Source organism: Arachis ipaensis, chromosome B08 (genome assembly GCF_000816755.2).
Source record: "Arachis ipaensis cultivar K30076 chromosome B08, Araip1.1, whole genome shotgun sequence".
NCBI classification, from domain to species: domain Eukaryota; kingdom Viridiplantae; phylum Streptophyta; class Magnoliopsida; order Fabales; family Fabaceae; genus Arachis; species Arachis ipaensis.
The window spans coordinates 126,001,985-126,026,137 of record NC_029792.2 but is presented as its reverse complement, the minus strand read 5'-3'; the positions used below and the strand labels follow the sequence as shown (position 1 = coordinate 126,026,137).

The 24,153-nt window shown below is 31.6% G+C and overlaps 4 protein-coding genes across 4 annotated transcripts; 2 read left to right on the top strand and 2 right to left on the bottom strand.

Moving 5' to 3' along the window:
* Positions 2,381 to 5,527, bottom strand: LOC107613108 (elongation factor 1-gamma). The gene is made up of 8 exons (XM_016314964.2): positions 5,362 to 5,527; positions 5,216 to 5,251; positions 4,557 to 4,706; positions 4,419 to 4,479; positions 4,273 to 4,325; positions 4,061 to 4,162; positions 3,191 to 3,701; positions 2,381 to 2,959 (listed from the first exon to the last, which is right to left on the bottom strand). Exons 2-8 carry the CDS (start codon positions 5,222 to 5,224, stop codon positions 2,580 to 2,582), a joined length of 1,266 nt encoding a protein of 421 aa, XP_016170450.1. The 5' UTR covers positions 5,225 to 5,251; positions 5,362 to 5,527; the 3' UTR covers positions 2,381 to 2,579.
* Positions 15,332 to 15,835, top strand: LOC107611720. The gene has a single exon (XM_016313618.1). It carries the CDS (start codon positions 15,332 to 15,334, stop codon positions 15,833 to 15,835), a length of 504 nt encoding a protein of 167 aa, XP_016169104.1.
* On the top strand, positions 16,015 to 21,207 carry LOC107612833 (NAD-dependent protein deacylase SRT2). The gene is made up of 11 exons (XM_016314587.2): positions 16,015 to 16,252; positions 17,064 to 17,106; positions 17,416 to 17,656; positions 17,784 to 17,849; positions 18,092 to 18,137; positions 18,730 to 18,890; positions 18,984 to 19,113; positions 19,552 to 19,716; positions 20,060 to 20,187; positions 20,644 to 20,743; positions 20,830 to 21,207. Exons 1-11 carry the CDS (start codon positions 16,157 to 16,159, stop codon positions 20,884 to 20,886), a joined length of 1,233 nt encoding a protein of 410 aa, XP_016170073.1. The 5' UTR covers positions 16,015 to 16,156; the 3' UTR covers positions 20,887 to 21,207.
* Positions 21,434 to 23,495, bottom strand: LOC107612836 (RNA polymerase II transcriptional coactivator KIWI; the record flags this gene model as incomplete). The annotated part of the gene is given in 5 exon segments (XM_016314590.1): positions 21,434 to 21,716; positions 21,814 to 21,836; positions 22,803 to 22,908; positions 23,095 to 23,289; positions 23,472 to 23,495. Coding segments are annotated over 5 exon segments (408 nt in total), but the record flags the coding sequence as incomplete, so codon positions are not given.

The window sequence follows — 24,153 nt, the reverse complement described above, 5'->3', positions numbered from 1 at the left end:
AATAAAATAATGATAATAAATATTTTTATTTTTAAAATTTTGTAAAAAAAATAATAAATGTAAGAGTTAAAAGCAATAAATATTTTTTTATAAATTTTTAATTTTAGATATTTTTATTTTTAAAATTTTGTAAAAAAAATAATAAATGTAAGAGTTAAAAGCAATAAATATTTTTTTATAAATTTTTAATTTTAGTGTTTTTTATTTTTAAAATTTTGTAAAAAAATACTGTAAAAAAATATTTGTTTGATTTGTATTTTTACTCTTTGTTTTCATAATTTTGTAAAACTAATTAAAAAAATTGTTCTCACTCTTTTAGTACAAAAGTAAAAAATAAAGAATATTGAAAAAAAATGCAAGCCAAATAGCTCATAAAAGAACTATTTTTTGAAGGTCATTTAGAACTAAATAATTTCAGAAAAAATCCTTTTACAAAAATTAGAGAAGCCTTCGTGCATTCTATTTGAATATTTTAATTTGGTGAGGAACTTTTGTATATTTTTAATGTATCATCGTTAGAAAATTTGTACTAGGACATATCCAAAACTAATCACTATCTTATCTTAATGATAAAGTATATTGTAAATATTAATAATTTTTTACATTATCATTTGCTTTTAACATTCAGTCCCAAAATTGAGATTTCATAGTATATTCGTATTGGAATTATTAGAACATTATACTTTAATAACTTTCAAGCTAAAAACATGGTAATTAATAACCACAACTTTATCTCCATTAGAACTTAATAAAAAATAAAAATCAGTAGAAAACTAGAAATACTGCATAATTATAACATTATGTTGTATATAACTAACAACCTATTCCGCATCATTAATGAGAAATTGACTATTAAATTTGAATAAAAGAAAGATAGAGCCATAGAGGAAGAGAGTAGAGGAAGAAAAAAACTTCCCCCATAAAAAGAATTTCTCATTAATTAAGTAGGCTCTTAATCATGTCAGCTAGGCAATTTTATAAGTGTTTTGTTGAACCATACAAACTTCATTTTTAACCAAATAGGTGTTGCATAATATTAAAAATTTGATAAATTCAACATTCTTTTTATGAAATTAAATCTCTTTATTCACATTTTTTGCTTGCTATTTTTGTATGTTTTGAATTGAATTTATATCAATGGATTAGACAAGATGACAATTTTCAAATAGTGTGAATGAATTTTTAGAGGCATAATGATCTAGGCATAAGAAAATTCTAAGAAAATAGAGGGACTGAAAAATAAAATTAAAAGTAAAATAAATAAAACTAAGGTTAACCACCAAAAATATCTCTGAAATATTCAAACACTGGTAACAATGCACCCGAATTTTATTATCGACAAAAATGCCTTTAAATAATTTAAAAACACAACAATACCCAACAGTAAATATATATTTTCAAAAAATACCTTAAAGATTGAATTTTGATGTGATTTTTTAGAAGTGTAATTAAAAAAAATGAGATATTATTATACTTAAAATTTAGTGACTTTTTCTAAGTATATTTTTTTGATTTTTTAAAAGTATTATTAGTTGTTAATAAAAAAATTACAAAAAAATATACTCAATAAATAATTATCCAATTTTAAGGATAATAATATCTCATTTTTTTTTTATAATTTTACACTTAAAGTTATAAGTTAATATAAAAATATAAAAAATTTATTTAGAATGAAAGTAGTGTGATTAAGTGTAATTTACTTAGATGTGATTAAAAATTAATTGAATATTATATACAGTAAAAAATTGATATTATTTAAGGATAAAATTAAAATTTATTTCTATGTATCATTTTTGTCCCCAACGTTTTCGTTCTATTTGAGTCCCTAACGTTTCAAAATCGTCTCAATTTTGTCCCGCTGTCAATTCTGTTAACGGATCCTTAACGGTAGGACAACATTGAGCCAATTTTAAAATGTTAGGGACTTAAATAGGACGATTGAAAAGGACAACTTTAGGACTTACTCCCGTTGGAAACAAAAACAATACTTTACTCTTATTATTATTATTATTATTATTAAAGGTTTAAATTTTTTAAAATAATTATTTTTATTTACAAAAGTTGAACGAACTAAAATAACCATCTTTTTCTTCATATAAACCATTTGTATACTAAATTGATTTTTCACTCAAATTTCGACTGTTACTTATTGCACTTTCGCATAAAAAAAAAATAGATTACAACTTACAACGTTCACCTAAAAATTAGAAATAAGGAAAACAAAAAACAACTTAGAAAATTTGAAAAAGGTTTCAGACCAAGGAAATAAAAAATATAAAAAGTTAGTTCAATTCGGTATAAAATTACGATATTTCTATAAAACTTCTCCCCAGTTACAATCAATCTATGAATCTAATACCCAATTCAAGATGAAAAACTAAAAAATTGAATCTAAGGAAATTTTATAAATGCTTATAACCATTCAAAATATAGCACTTGTAGTCTTGTTATAGTCAAAATTCAGGTAAAAAGATAAACACTCTAAGTTGCTCAAATTTGAGTCCTATTAATAAACACCAAACTCTACCAAAAACAAAGACAACCGAAAAACATAACTTTTCATTAAACAAATCACAAGTTCACTTAAAGCACTTAGCATCCAAAAGAGGCTCTCCCTCGAACGGTTCGGCATCTTCAATCATCTGATTGACCCGCTCCTTCTGATTTTCATCAGATATGTCAACCTTAGTCCATTCATAAAGCTCCATATCATAGCATTCATCAAGCACAAACTTTGGAATTTCCGGCCCACGGAAAAGCCACAACCCCTTCACCTTGAAGGGTGGTTGTGATCCAATTACAAGCATTTTTCCAAATGCATACTTTCGAGCTAAATCCATCCGCTGAAGAAAACCACCAACCTTGTTCATTGTCACAAAGGTAACAGTGTTCTCATCCTGGTATTTGTAATCACAGAACCACAAAGAGTATCCCTCTGGATCATACATGTCCCAAAATCCTACAAGATTTGATGAAACAAATTTAAAAACATCTTGGCATTGCAAGGGATATAAAAATGTAGACATCAATTAAATAACACAATGTAGTCAAAGAAAAATAATCCTCCCAATGAAAAAGAAAGGACTTCAATAAAATGTTTGAGAAGTCTTTGTAAAAAAAACATAGTTTACACCATATATAGATGCTAACTGCCTAATTCTATAAAAAAAAAAGGATAAAATAACAATACCTTTGATTGCAACCTCGCGAAAATTGGTTTTGGTGTTGGAGTACAGCCTTTTCCACTCATCTAGTATCATCTTACTTGGAGGAAGAAGATCAAGAGGATTCTTGGCTTTGGGCTTGGGAGCCTCTTCCTCCTCCTCCTCCTCTACTTTGGGTTTCTCTGGCTCTTTCTTTGCTTCTTTCTTTGGCTCGTTCTTCGCCTTGGGCTTAGATTCTTTTGGCTGGGAAGGCTTCTTTGCAGATGGAACAGGTGGAACAGCTTCAGTCTGCTTGACTTCACCTAGTATCTTTCGAAAGTTTGGCTGATTAACCATGGTCCAAAAGTATCTCTCAACATGAGGAAACTCTGAAGTGAAACTCTTAACCAAGATATTACTGAAACCCAAATACAAATTGCATGTTGTTATGATGTCAGCTAGGGTCACTGAATGCCCAACTAGGTAGGTATTGCAAGTAAGGTGAGTGTTCAAAGCACCCAAAGCTCTCTTCAGTCCAGAAATTGCGGCCTCCTCAACCTTCATTTAGAATAAAGAGGAAGGTAAAACGATGCATAATTGACAACATAATATAAAAAAAAGAAAGACAAATATCATGAACATAATACAATCGTTTTGACTTTACAATCTAAATATATATAATCATCACATGATACAAATATAAAGGACAAAAAAGAAAAAATCATACAAACATTTGCAGTCCCCTTAATTATTGTTACCATCATTTTATTGCTGTTTCATGGTGGCTGGTAAACACTAACCACTTTGTCCCTAGTGTGTAAGCAATTGACAATAATCATGACCGATTGCACATACCAAAAAAAGATGCAAAATTTCACAAAAATTAGCGTTAATAAAGGTCTTTTGTACAAACTTACTGGAGGAAGGTAAGGAAGAAATCCCAATCTCGGGAAGAACCACCTACTAATATTAGCATCAATCTCCATTGATGAAAAATCAATCCATTGCTCGATGTGGCCCTGAAATATCAGAGCATTAAAAATATAATAAAGCAATGTTAGTCGCATGTGGTAATGGATTGGTTGAATACATAAATAGAAGGATTTTCCGGGGGAAAGAAAACCCTTACATAATCAATAGGGGAGGAACCATATAAACTGTTGTCCCCCTTTAAACGAGCAACTGCAGAAAAAGCATTGAACAAGCTTAAAACATCTTAATCAACCATGGCAAAGGGAATCATATGTAAATCAAATATTGTATGTATGATCTTACCATAACGAGCAATTGCATTGCTCTCAAATACAGGGCCCTCTGGTGTCTCTAACACCGGAACCTGGAGGAATACTACGGAAAGTAAGTACAAACACTAAATCATAGCAGGAGCCTCTCATAGCTCAAAAAACACAATACCTTGCCAATAGGATTCATCTTGAGAAACTCTGGAGTTTTGTTAGAGACACCCATCTCAAAATTGGGCGCCAACTCAACTTGCACACCAACATACTCAGCTGCAATGAGTGCCTTGTAAGCATTTTTGTTTGTTTTACCTGCATGCAGAATCTGCACTATGAATTAGACAGAGGGAACACGACTTATGGATCAGATTACAAGAATATAAAGTTAAATCCCACATATTAAAAATAATGTAATACATATTTTAATAATATAAGACAATTATATTAATAAATATAGCAGATTTACTTTTCATACTTGCAACATCAGTTTCTACTTTCTACTACTTGCCACCTATGTTAATCAATCTGAAGGCCAGTAAAACTATGTTTTTGGTTTTTTTAGCTTCCCCTGTTTCATTATGCATCAACTATTGTTGACACCATCGAGCATCTCAACTTTTTGTCCTTTATTACATCAATTAATTATTGATCAACTAGGAATGCTATAAGTTGAATAATTGTGCACAAAACATAAATGAAATTCTTATGTAGATTTTCATATTTTAACCCCCAAGGAAACACACCCTATCCTTAAACCTAATAAAAGAAAGACGGAAATTAAAACCAAATTAATCAGCAAGTGATGAACATTATAAGAAGAAATGAACAACTCACCAACGCCATGGCTTCGCTTCGATGAAGACGGTGAATCTGTTAGTTCAATTCAACCAAAAAACACGAAAACTCAAAAACATAATCACAAACAAAAAAAAAAGAAAAAAGAAAAAGAGAGAACAGAGAGAAGAAGAAATGAATCTTACGAGCGTTATTCCGAAGCAGCAAGAAAGAAATGACGCTCCGTCAGTCTTAGATCGAACACTAAAACACTGACAGTAACTAACACAGAAACAGAGAGCGGCACTTATTAGGGTTTTGTAGTCACTACTCTCTTTGTTTCGGTTGCTGCTCTGTCGTTTACTCTCTACTCTTCACTCATCATTGGGCTTCTCTCTTACCGGGTTGGGCTCTTCAAAATTATGTTTTTTAAAACAAATATTATTTTTGTGGGCTGGGCAACCCTCCACACTTCTGTAATTATTTTCCACTTTAAGCAAGTTTTTTTTAAAATGAAAAAAAATATTTGGTTTTCAACCTTCTAATTTTCTTTTTATACACACACGAAAATAATGAGATGTAATTTATTTGAAATTTTTGTTACAAGATATAAAAAAATTTCACCTATTGTCTATCTAAATAATTTTATACATTATTAATAATTTATTAAAAATATTCTTTTATTATTTTAAGAACTTAAACACAATAATTTTTAATAAGTCTGCTGTAATTTTTTAGCCACAACATTCTCTCTACTACTTGTATACAATTAGCTAACTTTTTAAATATCAATTACATTAAGACTCAAGACAAATATTTGGGCTTGCTTTCTACGATCTTTAGATCTCAAAAAATTTCGTTCAGTATAATCAAAGAGAAGGTGTGAAAGAGAATCCAAAGATGGAAACACAGTCTCTTATTTTCGGGAGGTTGAGAGGTATTACTTACGGCTGTAGATAAAGCTATGCCTATCTATACATTATTTTGCTTTAGATTGCCTGATGGTTTAATTTGGGAAATCTACTCTATACTCTCTCAATTTTGGTGGGACAAAAAAGCTCTGAAAAACAGATGGTTTGGATTAACTGAGACATTATGACTCACCCAAGAAGAGAAGGAGATCTTGGATTTAAAGACCTTAGAATTTAGAATTCGGCGCTCTTAGGCAAACAGTATTGGCGATAGTAACACTGCCAACTTCTCTATAACTCTAAAATAGTTATTAACTGGTTTTAGTAATCTACTTTTTTCAATAAATAAGACATATATACTAAATGTACCATAAATAATCTAGTAATACCTAAATCCACTAACAAATTATTATATGTGTAAGAACATATCAAAATCAGCTGAAAATGAACAACAAATTACTAGAGAATTCTAATGCAGAAAGTTCTCCAATAAACAATAAATAATTTAAACCCACTAAATAACAACTCAACACTATCCTTTGATGCCTGCAAAATATATACTTGAAACAATACTATATCAATATTAGTATACAAAATTATATGATTAATGTAATGATAAAATTGTTTATCAAGAGAATAAAATAATACAAATTTTTATGATAATTCTAATATTCTCAAGCTATAAATGTACAATAAGAATGCATTACCCATTAGCACCTAGAATTTGTCAATTTTTTAAATTGATAGTAATAAATTTTAATAAATTAATAAATTTAATTAAGAGATTTCGTTATTACCTTTTCATTATAAGCTCTCCAAAATTCTCTATATACCACAATCATCGTGCAGTTATCTTCCAAGTGTTCGTGATCTTGCAACAACACTCGCAGACCATCTTTACTCGTTACTCTTGCCTTTATTTTCCAAACCTTTTTATTACATAATCTACCATAGATAATACTGTTGATAGAATTGTAGGTCATTAGATATAAAAAATAATAAACAGAAAAAGAACTATGTTTGAGGTACAAATTTTTTAGATGATAAATAATTGTTATAATTCACTATTATTCCTTATATTATGTGATTACCTGGACATGGCCTCGGCTAGGGGAGCCGACGTCGAGCTTTAGCCTTCAATCCCGAGCTATAAGCTGGGATGATCCGAGCTCTTCGTCCAGAGAGATATCACGTCATGAAGAGTATGAACAAAGGGGGAGTGTACCTGCAACAGGCACTCTGATGCTTAAGTTAGTACTGAGAATTCAGTGCCTCATTTGAGGATAAAATATCATACCTTTATAGGTGAGGTGAAGATGGTCGGTTACATTCTATTAATCATCTGAATTGAAGAGCATTTATTAGGTTTTAATGAGTGATAATACCTAGTCGGACGTTTTTATTCCAGGATGTAGTTCGTTGAGTCTGATTGTAACGTATAACGCCGAGTTATAACGTAAAGTGCCGAGTTATTATATATAATCCCGAGTTATGATATCGGATTTGTAACAGCCATATCATAGCCCCCAAGCTTAGCATGGGAATACGTTTTAATAAAGGAGGTTGAGCTTTTAATGAATCATAAGTCGGCCATTGAGCGAGTTCATAACTCGGCCATTGGATTAGCCTTGGAGCCCCCATTTCAAGATGCTTTATTAAAACAAGGAATAAAACATTTTGAATTTCAGATGTTATTTAAAGTTAACGTGTATTGGAAAGTGTAGTAGTATTTGTCACTGATTGTGCCTTTGGTTTTTTTCGATGTAATTTTGAATCGTTGATTTAATAGATGCAACGGTTAAGATTTTTCATGGAACTGAATAGTTAATTTGAATAGTTGCTGAGACGATTTTGATAAAAATGAATTGGTTGGGCGAGAATATTGTGTTAGTTCACCTTTGTTTAGTGATTTGATTGAAGATTGAGTTTGATTGTGCATGTGTAAACGATGTGACTTTGAATTGAAGAATTATCGCGAATGAGCATTAGTTCACCTTTGTTTGGTGATTTGATTGAAAATTGTGTTTGATTGTGCATGTGTAAACAATGCGACTTTGAATTGAAGAATTATTGCGAATGGATAATTGATTGAAGATTGTGTTTGAATGCGCATGTGTAAACGATGCGACTTTGAATTGAATAATTATCGCAAATGGATAATTGATTGAAGATTGTTTATAGTCATAGTTTAGAAGATAGTTGATATAGATCCGATGATAGATTTGACAATGATTGATAATGATTGATATAGCTCGGATAATGATTGATATAAATCTGAAAACAGAGATAATAGATATAGTTTTGATAATAGAGATAACAGATATAGATTGGCAAATATGGATAATAGATATAAATCGGAAAATAGAAATGACAGATATAGATCAGCCAATAGATATAACATATATAGATCGGCAAATAGAGATAACAGATGTAGATCGACAAATAGAGATAACAGATATAGGTCGAAAATAGAGATGACAGAAATAGATCAGAAAAACAGATATAAATCGGCAAATAGATATAACACATATAGATTGGAAAATAGGGATAACAGATATAAATCGGCAAATAGAGATGACATATATAAATCGAAAAATATAGATGACAGATATAGATCAGAAAAACAGATATAGATCGGCAAATAGAGATGACTGATATAGATCGACAAATACAGATGACAGATATAAATCGAAAAATAGAGATGATCAGAAAATAGAGATGATTGATATAAATCAAAAAATAGAGATAATTGATATAAATCGGATAATAGAGATGACTGTTATAGATCGGCAAATAGAAATTTTTTTATATAAATCAGCAAATAGAGATGATTGATATAAATCGGACAATAGATATAACATATAAATTGACGAATAGAGATAACAGATATAAATCGGAAAATAGAGATGACAGATATAGATCAGAAAAACAGATATAGATCGGCAAATAGATATGACTGATATAGATCGGCAAATAGAGATTATTGATATAAATCTGCAAATAGAGATAACAGATATAAATCGAAAAATAGAGATGACAGATATAGGTAAGAAAAACAGATATAGATCGATCGGCAAATAAAGATGACTGATATAAATTAGCAAATAGAGATGACAGATATAGATCAGAAAAATAGATATAGATCGGCAAATAGATATAACAGATATAGATTGGCAAATAGGGATAACATATATAAATTGAAAAATAGAGATGATTGATATAAATTAGAAAATAGAGATGACTGTTATAGATCGGCAAATAGAGATTTTTGATATAAATCGGTAAATAGAGATGATTGATATAAATCGGCCAATAGATATAATAGCTATAAATTGGCAAATAGAGATAACAGATATAAATTAGAAAATAGATATGACAGATATAGATCAGAAAAATAGATATAGATCGGCAATAGATATGACTAATATAAATTAGCAAATAGAGATGACAGATATAGATCAAAAAAATAAATATAGATAGGCAAATAGATATAACAGATATAGATTGGCAAATAGGGATAACAGGTATAAATCAGAAAAACAGATATAGATCGGCAAATAGATATGACAAATATAAATCAAAAAATATAGATGACAGATATAGATCGGCAACTAGAGATGACTGATATAGATCGGCAAATACAGATGACATATAGATCGAAAAATAGAGATGATTTATATAAATCAGAAAATAGAGATGATTGAAATAAATCGGATAATAAAGATGACTGTTATAGATCGGCAAATAGAGATTTTTGATATAAATCGGCAAATAGAGATGATTGATATAAATTGGCCAATAGATATAACAAATTTAAATTGGCAAATAGAGATAACAAATATAAATTAGAAAATAGAGATGACATATATAGATCAGAAAAACAGATGTAGATCGGCAAATAGAGATGACTGATATAAATTAGCAAATAGAGATGACAGATATAGATCAGAAAATAGATATAGATTGTCAAATAGAGATGACTGATATAAATTAGCAAATAGAGATGACAGATATACATCAGAAAAACATATATAGATCGGCAAATAGATATAACAGATAGAGATTGGCAAATAGGGATAACATATATAAATCGGAAAATAGAGATGATTGATATAAATCAGAAAATAGAGATGACTGATCGGCAAATAGAGATGATTGATATAACAGATATAGATCGGCAAATAGAGATGACAGAGATAAATCGAAAAATAGAGATGATTGATATAAATCGAAAAATAGAGATGATTGATATAAATCGGAAAATATAGATGATTGATATAGATCAAAAAATAGAGATGATTGATATAATAGATATAGATCGGCAAATAGAGATTTTTTATATAAATCGGCAAATAGAGATGATTGATATAAATCGGCCAATAGATATAACAGATATAAATTGACAAATAGAGATAACAGATATAAATCGTAAAATAGAATAGATCAGAAAAATAGATATAGATCGGCAAATAGAGATGACTGATATAAATTAGCAAATAGAGATGACAGATATAGATCAGAAAAACAGATATAGATCGGCAAATAGATATAACAGATATAGATTGGCAAATAGGGATAACAGGTATAAATCGGAAAATAGAGATGATTGATATAAATCGAAAAATAGAGATGACTGATATAGATTGGAAAATAGATATAGATCGGCCTTTTTCGCGCCTTAATGATTTACTATATGACCTTTGTTTATAAAGGTGCAGGTAAGTTTGAAGACATTGGAAGGAAATGGGGCCTATAGAAAGAAGGGTATTTATTTCGAGGCCCACGGTGGGCGCCAATTGTTCTTGTGTAATTACCTGGACATGACCTCGGCTAGGGGAGCTGACGCCGAGCTTTAGCCTTCAATCCCGAGCTATAAGCTGGGATGATCCGAGCTCTTCGTCCATAGAGATATCACGTCACGGAGAGTATGAATAAAGGGGGAGTGTACCTGCAAAAGGCACTCCGATGCTTAAGTTAGTACTGAGAATTTAGTGCCTCATTTGAGGATAAAATATCATACCTTTATAGGTGAGGTGAAGATGGTCGATTATATTCTATTGATCATCTGAATTGAAGAGCAGTTATTAGGTTTTAATTAGTGATAATGCCTGGTCGGACGTTTTTATTCCAGGATGTAGTCCGTTGAGTCTGATTGTAACGTATAACGCCGAGTTATAACATAAATTATAACGTAAAGTGCCGAGTTATTGTATATAATGCCGAGTTATGACATCGGATTTGTAACGGCCATATCACACACACACACACACTAAGGTAATAATTAGCCAATATTTTTAATGGAGATACTTGCTACAATTAGGTAAAAATTATGCCATTATCTTTTATTAACCTTTATGATTAATTAAATGAAGATACTTGCTCAATATATATGTTATTTACATTAATTATGTGCCAAAATTTTTAGAAAAGAACTAAAAGAAGAGATATATAAATATATATAATATTGTTGCTCTATAGAAAGCATATATAAATTGCTACGTTCCTTTTTATTATAATCCCAATCCCATTCATATGCAAACTGTGTATAATTTTTTTTAATAGAGCAATTTTAATTTTTAATGGAAATACTTGCTACAACTAAGTAAAAATTATGTTATTATCTTTTATTAACCTTTATGATTAATTCAATGGAGATAATTATTCAGTATATATGTTATATATCTACATTAATTATGCGCCAATATTTTTAGAAAAGAGCTAAAAAAAGAGATATATAAATATATATAATATTATTGCTATATAGGAAGCAAATATAAATTGCTACGTTCTTTTTTATTATATTATACAACTTAAAGTTATAGTATCATGTTACTATTAATTATAGATACTTGTTACAATTATATCAAATTTAATTATAAATCTAAATAAATAAAATAGATAACAATCAATATTATTTTTTTCTTTTTTACATTCAATATTTACTATAAATATAAAAAGTAAAATAACTAATGAATAAAAATATGAGTAGAAAATAAAACATAATAATTAAAATTCAATTTATTAACTAATTAATCTTGTGTTCATACAATATTATTATTATTATTATTATTATTATTATTATTATTATTATTATTATTATTATTATTATTATTATTATTATTATTATTATTATTATTATTATTATTATTATTATTATTATTATTATTATTATTATTATTATTATTATTATTATTATTATTATTATTATTATTATTATTATTATTATTAATTAAAGCAGAAGATAAAGAACTATATAATCAACGAATCATTATTAGGATGTGTGAGAATTATATAATGAATTATTGTGAATACAACTATCTACTATGTTGTATTTCGAATTTTATAAATTTTGAACTTAATTGCTTTACCAACAATAAGTACTTGGAAAGCAGAGGATCTTTTACCTGGAAAAGGTCGTTTACCTGCTGTACAACCAATAATGAATCGCATTATACCTTTATGGCTGAAATATGAAGATATAAACAAAGTCGGATTCCTGTGACGAGGGCTTCATATTCTGATTGGTTATTGCTGGCTTTGAAGGATAGGTGAAGGGAATGTTCCAGAATGAAACCATCATCGCCCTCAAGCCGAATTCCTGTGCCACACCCTTGAGTGTTTGATGAACCATCGACATATAATGTCCATTCTACCGTATGGTCGTCCTCAGTTGGGATCGTCAATTCTGCTATGAAGTCGGCAAGGAATTGCGACTTGATCGAACCTCTTGCTTGGTATTTGATGTCAAACTCAGACAATTCGATCGACCATTTAACAAGTCGGCCTGCAATTTCTGGTTTGTGTAGCATTTAGCATAATGGGCGGTCGGTTCGAACATGAATGACATGGCTCTAGAAATAAGGTCGGAGCCTTCTTGCCGAGAATACTAATGCTAACGCCAGTTTTTCAATAAGAATTCACCTTGCATGAAGAATGGATCATGTTCAAAGTTTAACCTAAAGAGTTTAGACAGCGAACACTCATTGATGAAGCTGGATTTTCCAAATATAGGCATACTAATAACGATCAAACAGTGAAGAAAAGAAAATGTGTACTAGACAATAAGTTCATTGTTCCTTATAATCCAGAATTGTTGCTCAAGTTTGGGTGCCACATAAATGTGGAATACACATGCCAAACAAGTTCTATTAAGTATTTGTTTAAGTATGTACACAAGGGTAATGACTGTGTAACAACTACCATATACAGCACTGGTGATCCGTCAGAAGCCACACAAGTTGTTGACGAAATTAGGAATTACTATGATTGTAGGTACATTTCGGCATGTGAGGCAGTCTGGTTTATTTGGATATGAAATCCAAGAGAAAAAACCATTTGTGATTAGACTTCCATTCCATTTGGAGGATGAGCAACCTGTGGTTTATAGTGAAACTTCTAATGTAAATGATATTGTCGAAAGAGCAATATCTCAAGTCCATGTTTTTGGGATGGATGGCGGCGAACATGTCATATCCCTATGCTCAAAGTCTGAGTTATGATGAGTTTCTAACCAAGTTTGTTTGGAAGGACGATGCTTTAAAGTGATTTCCTTGAAAGCAAGGCTTCGCAATTGGAAGGTTGACTCATGTACCTGCAGGTAATGACGAGTTTATATTCAATTTTGATCTTATTTATTTGACGATTTAAATTTAAAATCTTAACAGCATGTACCCCACGTCCATTTTATTTGATTTATCTACACTAGAAAATAAATGTTCAAATAACTTTCAGCAGTTATAATCTGTAGATTATACAATTTTAGAATTGTTCTATATTTTTTAGAAAAATTAATCTTATGCGAATGTGTAGCTACATAATAATTGAAATCGCATAGCCTAATCCATTTAGCAATTTAAAAATGGGATTTTAACCAAGTTTTTTGCAGCAAATACCGAAGAATATTACTAACGACTTCTCTTGAATACTTAAAGAGGATGTATGAATTTTTGAGATATAAGAATAGTAGGAAGAACAATTTATGCTACGTATAGAGATGCATGCTTCGTCCTTGGACTCTTGCAAGATGACAGAGAATTTATGGATGCAATTAAGGAAGCAAGTTCGTAGGCCTCAAGATCATATGTTAAAAGGTTATTTGTCATTCTATTAACATCCAACAATATCTCAAGACCAGAACATGTCTGGGATAGATGTTGGCATGAACTCTCAGATGATATTTTGTATCGACAGAGAACCGTGATGAACATGAGGGGTAAGTTTTTATAATTGCAATTATAAAAGTTCTTCATTATTGATCATTTTTAGTTTGGTTGAATTTTTACAGTATCGTATAATATGCAGAGTTAACCATGTCAGATGATGAATTAATCAGTTGTGCTTAATGGATATAGACAAGATCTTACATTCCTATGGTAAAACCTTGAAAGACTATCCTCCTATGCCTTTAGCAACTGAAGTTGATAGTTCTTTGTTAACCGAAAGGGTTATCAGGGAAGAGCTAAACTTAACAGGGATGATTTAAAGAAAAATGCCTCAGACATGTTAGCCATCACAACACCTGAGCAGAAATATGCATTCGATAAAATTGTTACAGTTGTGTATTGTGATGAAGGGGTTTTTTCTTTGTGTATGGTGATCATGAGGGTATTGGAAAAATATTTCTCTGGAACCTTGTGTCTGTTGAGATTCGGTCAAGGGGTGATATTGTGTTAAACATTGCTTCAAGTGGTATTACATCTTTACTTCTTTCCAATGAAAGAACGGCACACTCAAGGTTCAAAATACCGCTGAATATAACTAAGGATTCTGTATGTAACATCAAACCTGGTTCCCCTCAAGCAATGCTACTATTGAAAGCCAAACTTATAATTTAGGATGAGGCTCCAATGGTTAGTAGGTACTGCTATGAAGCGCTTGATAAATGCTTAGGTGATATCATGAGATTTTCTTTAATATATAACAAAGATTTGCCCTTTGGAGGAAAAGTGGTTGTACTAGGTGGAGACTTTAGACAAATTCTTTCTATCATTTCACGAAGATCGAGACAAATTAGTCTTACCTTTGAAAGTTTTGTCAGGTGCTCAAACTAATAAAAAATATGAGACTCTCTGTAGGGACGACTGCTTCAGATCAAGATGAGACAAAGCAATTTGGTGAGTGCTTATTGAAAGTTTGTAATAGTCTAATATGTGACAATATGGATGGTGAATTTGAGATATGTCTTCCAGGAGATATTGTTATTCCTTCTTCAGACCAGGCATTTGATGAGTTGGTTCATTTTTCTTATCCAAATATTTTGGATAACATGTCCTTCAAGGATTTTTTCAAAGCAAGAACTATACTGGCTCCCACGTTGGACATCGTTGAAGAGGTCAACAACCATCTGATGGCTATCATTCCTGGAGAAAAAAAATTATATCTTAGTTCGGATTCGATTTGTATGGATGAAGGAAATATGGAGAGTCAACTAGATCTCTATGGTCTTGAATTACTAAATAGCACAAATTGCTCTGGTTTGCCTCCACATAAATTAATACTCAAGATTGGTGTTTCGGTGATGTTACTGAGGAATATTGACCAATCCATTGGTTTTTGTAATGGTACAAGGCTACAAGTTAGGAAATTTGGAAATCATGTCATAGAATGTGAAGTCTTAACGGGTAACAATGTTGCTCATATTGCTTTGATTCCAAGAATGAATATGGTGCCAACAAATGAAATCGTCCCAGTTAGATTCCAACGAAGACAGTTTCCCATAATAGTATCGTTTGCCATGACAATTAATAAGTCTCAGGGACAAACTTTATAACTATTTTAAACTCTATTTTTATTTTAAATTAAATAAGATAATGAGATATAACTCAATTCTATATATTTTTATATTAAATATAATATTAAAATTTATTTTAATCTCTATCTCTTTATTTTTGTCCCTCAATTTCAGTCTATTTTCCAAAGGCTTCCAAAATGTTATGGTTCTACGGTACTACCACCTAATGTATGTTCACCAAAATTGAGAGCTCCAAAAAAAAAATGTAATAACGAAAAGAAGAGTTTGGGCGGCGAAGAAGACAGCAACGTGGAGAGGTGGGTGAGGCAGGCGAAGGCAGTTATTACCAACAAATCAACAATGCTCGGAACGCCATTCTCATTCTCCATTCATCATTCATCCATCGCCATGTCTCTCTCTTTCCATTCTCACTCACCATCCTCTCTCTCTACGTCGGTCAGTTCTCCTATCACCAACTTCTTTATTGTGTTCCGCATTTAATTCTTAAACTTGTAATTTTTAGTTCATGAAAATTCTCGACTGTGAACTTCCTATTTATCTCAATTCTCAAATTTTTCTCTTTTCAGCTTCATTTAATTGGTTAGTACTAGTATAACGTCAATTCACTTCCAAGTTCAAACTGTTACAGGAAATAAAAATACACTTCTTTTTTCAGAAACGGAATATATCATAGGTAGTAAACTTAAAATGGTATTCCAAATATAATTTTGTCACTCAATTTGGTTCCTCAATCTTGTTGCAGCTCAATTTGGTCTCTCGATCTCTATTTCGTAAATGCCATGATGATGATAGCATGGATGAGGGATTGAGGGACCAAATAAGGTCACAAAATCAAATTGGAAGACCATTTGGGTCAATTCAAATTAAGAGACTAAATTGAGTCAAAGAATTAACTTTAGAGGAACATTTTGGGTTAAAGTAAATTTGAGAGAATAAATTATATCCTATGTCAAATTTGAAGAACCAAATTGAGTCTTTACTCCTTTGTGTCTGTTTGGTAATAGTGTGTGCGATGGTGACAGAAAACACAAGAATTTTCTGTTTTAGAACAGGCAATCCCTATTTTCCTTTCCAAACAAGACACAACGATCCTCTTTGTGTTTCTATCCCTGTATTTATATATCTTGGCTCTCAAATCAAACACTGCCTAAGAATTCAAGTAATGTGATATCTTTCAGTTGCCTTACTGCTTCTTCTGCATTATTACTGAATTACTTGTTAAATGTGGTTTTCTTTTAACATGCAGTCTCTTAGGATCGCAAGGAGCTTCCTAGGGACTGTTATGACAGGCAAGTATGAACTATGTTTCTCTTTCTATTTACAAGCTTCTTATGCTTAACTGTTGAGAAACTTACAATTGCAGTTTAGATATGTCTTATTTTGACTCGCTCTTGGCTTGTGTACTGAGCTAACTCAAGACTCCTTTAACATTGGATGGAGCATGGGGCTGACCAAACATGGGTCCCATATTCCATCCAATAAGAGAGAGATGTGTGTTACCCTGCTCTAAATGATTAAAAAAACATTTCTCTAGCAGTTCTTATACTGTATTTCGTATTTTGTATCATGTTCTTGATTTTTTGTTTTCATGGTCATAGATTTCTTTCAACCAAGAATTGGAAATTGGCACTTAACAAGAAGAGGTGGAAGATTGATATCATTTAAGGGCTGTGTGAAATTCGTACATACCACATGCCGAATCTCTATCCCCGGTACCTCGCCAGCAAATGATGTTAAACCCCCATCTAACAATAGCTTCAGGGATAAGAAAGCAGTTCCTGATGCAGACCCTCCCAGTATCAAAGATGTTAACCTTTTGTATCAATTTTTTGACCAAAGGTTATTACTCTATTGTCAGTTTCAAAATTTTACTGGTCCATGTTGAGATAGAGTTAGAGCACAAATTATCATTTATATTCTACATTGTTTAACAGTTTGCTAACTACATTGTGATTCTAACATACAGTACCAAGCTCATGGTGTTGACTGGAGCTGGAATTAGCACAGAGTGTGGGATCCCTGACTATCGAAGGTTCTGGTTCTTTTGCACACAACTTACTGATATTGTGAGGTTAATCAGCATGTTTATTGGGAAGCTGTAACAGATGTCATTACAATCTGAATTGAAACTTACCAATCTTTTTGTTCAATGATATCGAAACTTTGACCCTTTTTACAATAGGACATTGGTCCATAAAACTCAGGTTACTTAGTTTGACAAGGCTTGTTGTTCTTCTTGGTTCTCTTTCACTGACAATACCTTATTAATTGCAGCCCCAATGGAGCTTATAGTACCGGTTTCCGACCAATAACTCATCAGGTGATCTAAAGGCACGTTCACCAGATTCGCTTCCTATATTCAGCTTAGCTAGTGCCTAAATATGATAGAAAAATGTGGCCTAACAAAAGTTAAGGATAGGAAACATAAATACCTTTTAGATATCAGGTTATCAGTTGCACTTTAATGACTTGGAAATTCAAGGTACTTATCACCTTCTGACACAGTAGATTATAGTCCAGAGAAAAATTGCCCACAATATCTATCATATATATGGTTGAGTTCCTCAAATGAGAAGAAAAGCTATTTTGAGTTATTGAGTCAATACCCAATTAGAAGTATAGAACAGAATATTTATAACTCAGCTTCAATAAAGCCAAGCAAGTCATTATAGGGGACCCAGAATTCTATCTTTCTATAATTGAATTAAAGGATTCAATTTTTCATAAATCAATATGTCTATCCAATGTGCACTTTTAACTTAAGGTTTATGGCAATGACCGAAGAAGTTTTGAAGCACAGCTAGATCTTTGTGCCAACATTAGTAATGAGTATTCAGGAATTTCATTATTAACTGCATCATTTAATCTTAGTCTCTGCCTTTTATTCCTCATTTCTTTTGACATTTAAACAGGAGTTTCTCCGTTCAAGTCGAGCCCGGAGGCGATATTGGGCAAGGAGCTATGCTGGGTGGAGGCGATTTACAGCAGCACAACCTAGTGCTGCCCATCGTGCTTTGGCAACATTGGAGAAGGCTGGCCGCATTGATTTTATGATTACCCAAAATGTTGATAGGTATCCATTAATTTAGCCTTGGATACAATTGATTGGAAAAGTAAGATATTAATAGCAAGCCTAGCACTGAATTTTGATTCTTCTTGTCATCAGGCTTCATCATCGCGCCGGTAGCAATCCGTTAGAGTTGCATGGGACTGTATACACTGTAATTTGTATAGATTGTGGGCATTCCTTTTCCCGAAGCTTGTTTCAGGATCAATTGAAGGAGTTTAATCCAAAGGTTATTATTATCAACTTAGATTCTGAAGAAATTTATCTCATCTGATAAATAAATATTTAAAAATCACTTATATTATTATTATTATTATTATTATTATTATTATTAAATGATGATGAAGGCAGTCCTCGAGTTATCTTTACAATTATGTTCATATGTTTCAACCATTTATATCATTATCTTGTGTGCCTAATGAAGTGATATGTGTTCCGAGTATTAAATGTATGAGCGTAACTTGCATCAAGACTGGATCTAAAAGAAAATAATCCAAAAACCTAATTGCTTCATCATAAACTCATTTTATCAATCCTTTAAGTAGTTATTGGAGTTTTTCTTTCCCAGAATGATACAATACAACTGCATGCATCTGTTCTGATATTCCATTTCGTAATGAATCTTTTTTTTTTTTTTTTTTTGTGTGAAATTGATGTTATACAACAGTGGGCAGAAGCAATTGAAAATTTGGACCACGGAGACCCTGGGTCAGACAAGAGCTTTGGCATGAAACAAAGACCTGATGGTGATATTGAGATTGATGAAAAGTTTTGGGAGGAAGATTTTGTCCTTCCAACCTGTCAGAAGTGTAACGGAGTCCTCAAACCTGAGGTAGGCCACCTTGCTTCGTTTAGTTGAAATGTTTTTCTGTTACTTGTGTCAAGTTGCAGATATGTTCATGCTGGTATGTACAAAGTTATTCTCTATTGTTGTAGCTGATGATAATTGCAGACCATAGAATTGAAGCATAATCAATGAACTTTTACTCCCCTTATAATATTTACTATTTGATGGGTCAACACATAACCAATGAACAAAGTTATTCCATGAAAAGTAAATTCATAATTGTTCAGCCATGTGCTTTGTTCTTACCTGATCATTTTGATTGGTGTCTAATTTTGTTCCGCCATGTTTAAACTGCCTGCGTAAATCACATGTGGGATGCTTTATGCAGGTTGTCTTCTTTGGTGATAATGTTCCCAAGGACAGAGCTGATATGGCAATGGAAGCATCTAAAAGATGTGATGCTTTGCTTGTGCTAGGATCCTCTCTGATGACCTTCTCTGCTTTTCGACTTGTCAGGTAGATTTCAAAATGTGTAGGTCCTCCCACAAACAGTTGATAGAGTCCAATGTGACAGCAAAATCCTTCATCATCTAGGGCAGTGTCCTCTTTACAGGGGTCCTATCAGATCCCTATCAACATTGCTCAAGATTAATACACTATAATTTTCTGACAAGTTCATCTACTTTATTAAAGTATTATTATTGACATGCAAAATAAATCAACTTTGATGATGCTGCTTCTGAGATTAATAATGCTGCTTTACATATGAATGAACAAATATATAGAATATAGATCAATATTTCGAATTAGATAATTGACTAGGATAGGAATTCATTCACATGCATTCCACAAAGCGCTAGTGTGCTGTGTACCATTAATGCATGGAAATATGAGATGATTTACAATCAATAGGTTGTCTTTCTATTTGGTCAGTGGTATCTGACATAATTGCATATATTAAAATTTTCACAGGGCAGCTCATGAAGCTGGTGCTGCCACTGCAATTGTAAATATCGGGGAGACACGTGCTGATGATTTTGTACCCTTGAAAATCAATGCACGCTTGGGTGAGGTATGCTTTGAGTTCATATTAACTGGCAATTCTGAATGCTGCATGTTTCTTCAACCCCCCAGATCTCAGTCATTGCTTTGTTGCAGATTCTTCCAAGAGTACTTGACACCGGATCCATAATAGTACCTGCTGTGCAGTTATAGTAGACAACAAGACGTATCCAAGTGTATTGTTGAATTCAACAATGCCGCAATACTTGTAATTTGGATAACGTACAATAGATCAGTCGTTGCAGTTTGTTGTGCCGAGTTTACAGAAGTAATAATGTCAAGTTATTGATTTAGTTACTACATTGTCATAGGATGCCCAGATAAATTTGGCTACCTGGGTTTTATCCTATGATTCTTGTAATGTGTATTGTAATGGCACAGACCGAGTTAAGGACTGATAATCGACACTCATGTACCCTCTCACGGATTTTTATGTGAGAAATGTAATTTAGCATATAATACCCTTTCTGACCATTTTTTTTTAATGCAAATAAGCTATACGCAAATTGGCAAATGATAAGAGATTTGTTTAGCTTCTAATTTTCATTCTTCTATTTTTGTTTGAATTAGTTTGTCTATAAAATTTTGCCAAAAAAATTATTTTCATTTTTCCCTTCTAGAAAAATCATGAAATTTTAAAATTTAAAATCGGAAAGAAAAGTATAAACTAGATGTTTAAGCCATAAAAAGTAAAAACTGATTAGGAAAGAGAGGCCCATGAGAAAATTGCACTAACAGATTATCTGAACAACACAAGCGCAGTTAACTGATTACTACTAACTAACATATTAGTATGTAGAGTAAATCACTTTACATGCATCAAGTTATGCAGGGGCTATCTGTGCCGCTAATTGCAAAAACAAAAAAGGAGGCCTACAACAAAGCTACTACCATTTGACCTAGCAAAGTCATTGTTCATTTCTTCAGGAATTCTCAGTAACTGCCTTGTCAATTTCTTCAACGTGGTTACGAAGCACATTCCACTGCACATAACAAAAATGAAAGAGTAATTGGTTGAATAATAACGGAGAGATGAGTAAAACAAACAAATAAATTAATGAACATAGTTTTAACATATACCTGATCCATGGTCAACGAGATCCCTGAAAACAAGTATGAAAAATGTTAATGTAGCTCATTTTATAAATCACTGTATCAAACAAAACTACCACAACCAAAGTGTTCACTAAATGGATCAGTAATGACATTGAACTCTATCAGCAACCAATTACTCAGCAAAAGCAAAAATACAAAACAAGCTAAAGCTTATGTTTTCATTTTCAATCTTATCTATTTTTAGAATTTCATGTATTGTTTTTACTTTTTATTTCAGATAATCTTAAAATCAGAAAGCTATGAAAATGAAAACACAGAAAATTCTCACAAACTATAGGTGTTCGACTTCATCCAGTTTTACCAAACAGAAACTACAGGTACTCAACTTCATACAGTTCAAACTAACAATATTTTAAAAGAATCTCCAAGGTATATATATATATATACAGCGCACACTAAGAAATCAAAATTCAACAATTCAAAAGTAAACTTCTAACGTTTACCAATCAGTAGATTCAAGTTACCAAAGATCATCAACACATGTCATATCATGTCAGTGCACTACAATTATATGATATGTGTTGATGATCCAGATCATCATGAATTCTAGATGCAGAACCCTTGCAGTGATAATGGCAGTGACACATATTATACATTCAAGAGCAGGAAACGCAATTATCAGCAAACAACTAAATTCACAGCATTTAACTTACAAAGAAAAAGTCACTTGAAAAAAAAAAAAAAAAACCTAAACCCAAATCCCTAAACCATAAACAAAAGACCATCCACGGACTAATTCAACCTACCCACTAAAATAGTCTCACCATTCACCAATCCATTACAAGAGCCAACCACTGTCTAGTAACAACTGAACCCTAAAATACAACGGAATCGTGAAATCACACATGAATTTGAACAAAAGAAAACCACACTAATTATTATTAACTTATAAATGAATAAAATGGAGAGTAACAGATGCTGAAACAATTGAAAAACCGTGAAGGAAGCATAACCTTTCTTTCCAGGGAGTTGCTTGCCATCTTTGACGTAAAACTCACGAATGTCGACGACAATTTTCCCCTGCCAGTTCCTCACCGAAACCCTCCTGTTCTTCGAAATCTAAAATTAATTTCATCATTCAAGAGAAAATAGAAATAATCAGCAGATTATTATTATTATTATAGAAATTTTAAAAAAATGAAGCAAAAAATAAAAGGAAAACCCTAGCAAAGTAGACGAAGGGGTTTGCGTTGTGCTACGCGAGGTGAGAAGTTAAGAAATGAATGGTAAGTGAGTGTAAATCACCTCGCAGACGACGATGGAGTCGGGGTCCTCAGAATCGGCGTTGGTGGTAGTGGCGGTTTTGGAGGTTTTTTTGGGCGGTGCATGGCCTTCAGAGTCGGCATCAGAAGCGTTGTCCTGCTCCTCCTTCCTCTTGCCCTTTGAAGACATGGTTCCTCTTCTCTTCGATGAGTGTGAGATTGAGAGTAACTTGCTTCGCTGCAATTTAAAAAGATAAAATGATTTACGTATTTATATAGCGAAATGAGAGTGGTAGAAAGTGAGATCGAGAAATTTGAGAGCCAAAAATCAAAACCTGCAGGTTCTTTTGGCGCCCAAATAAAAACGATGGAAACAATTATAAAAAAGAAAAAAAAAATAGAAAGAGAGAAGAGAGTTACTGAATAGTCACAAATAAGCTTGGTAGGGAAGCTAGTAAGCTACTACACTGATAATGTGAGGACCGAGGAGTACTGGAGTGTGGTGTTAATGTCCATTAATTAAACCTGCTTTTGTTTATTCGGGATAGAACAGCCAAAATAAAATATTGAAAATCTTAATTTATCTATGGAGTTTAACAAAATAATAAATAAGATACGAACAAATTATAAAAGGTAAAGTATTTTAACGTTTAAATTTTTTTATTTAAGTTTTTAATGTTTTAAAATCGTCAAATCTTAATATAATTGATGGTAGGATATTATTGAGGACAAAGACGATTCATTACACTCCAAAAAATTATCAAATAAAGTAAAATAAAATAAGAGTGAATTTTAATGGAATAAATTACATTTTTTTTTACCAAAAATATGAGACTCGAATCTACAACCTCTTAATTAAGTATGGAAAAATTATGTCATTTGAGCTATTACTCATTGGTAGAATAAATTACATTATCAATTCAAGTAAAATGAAAATAAATGATATTTTTTATCTTTAATATATTAAATTTTTTAATGTTTAATTTAAATAATTTTTTATTATATATAATTATTTAATTATTTTTAATTATATTTATGTAAATTACTCTTATTTATATAAATTAATTTATTCTAAATAAATTTATTTTTTAATTTTATTCTT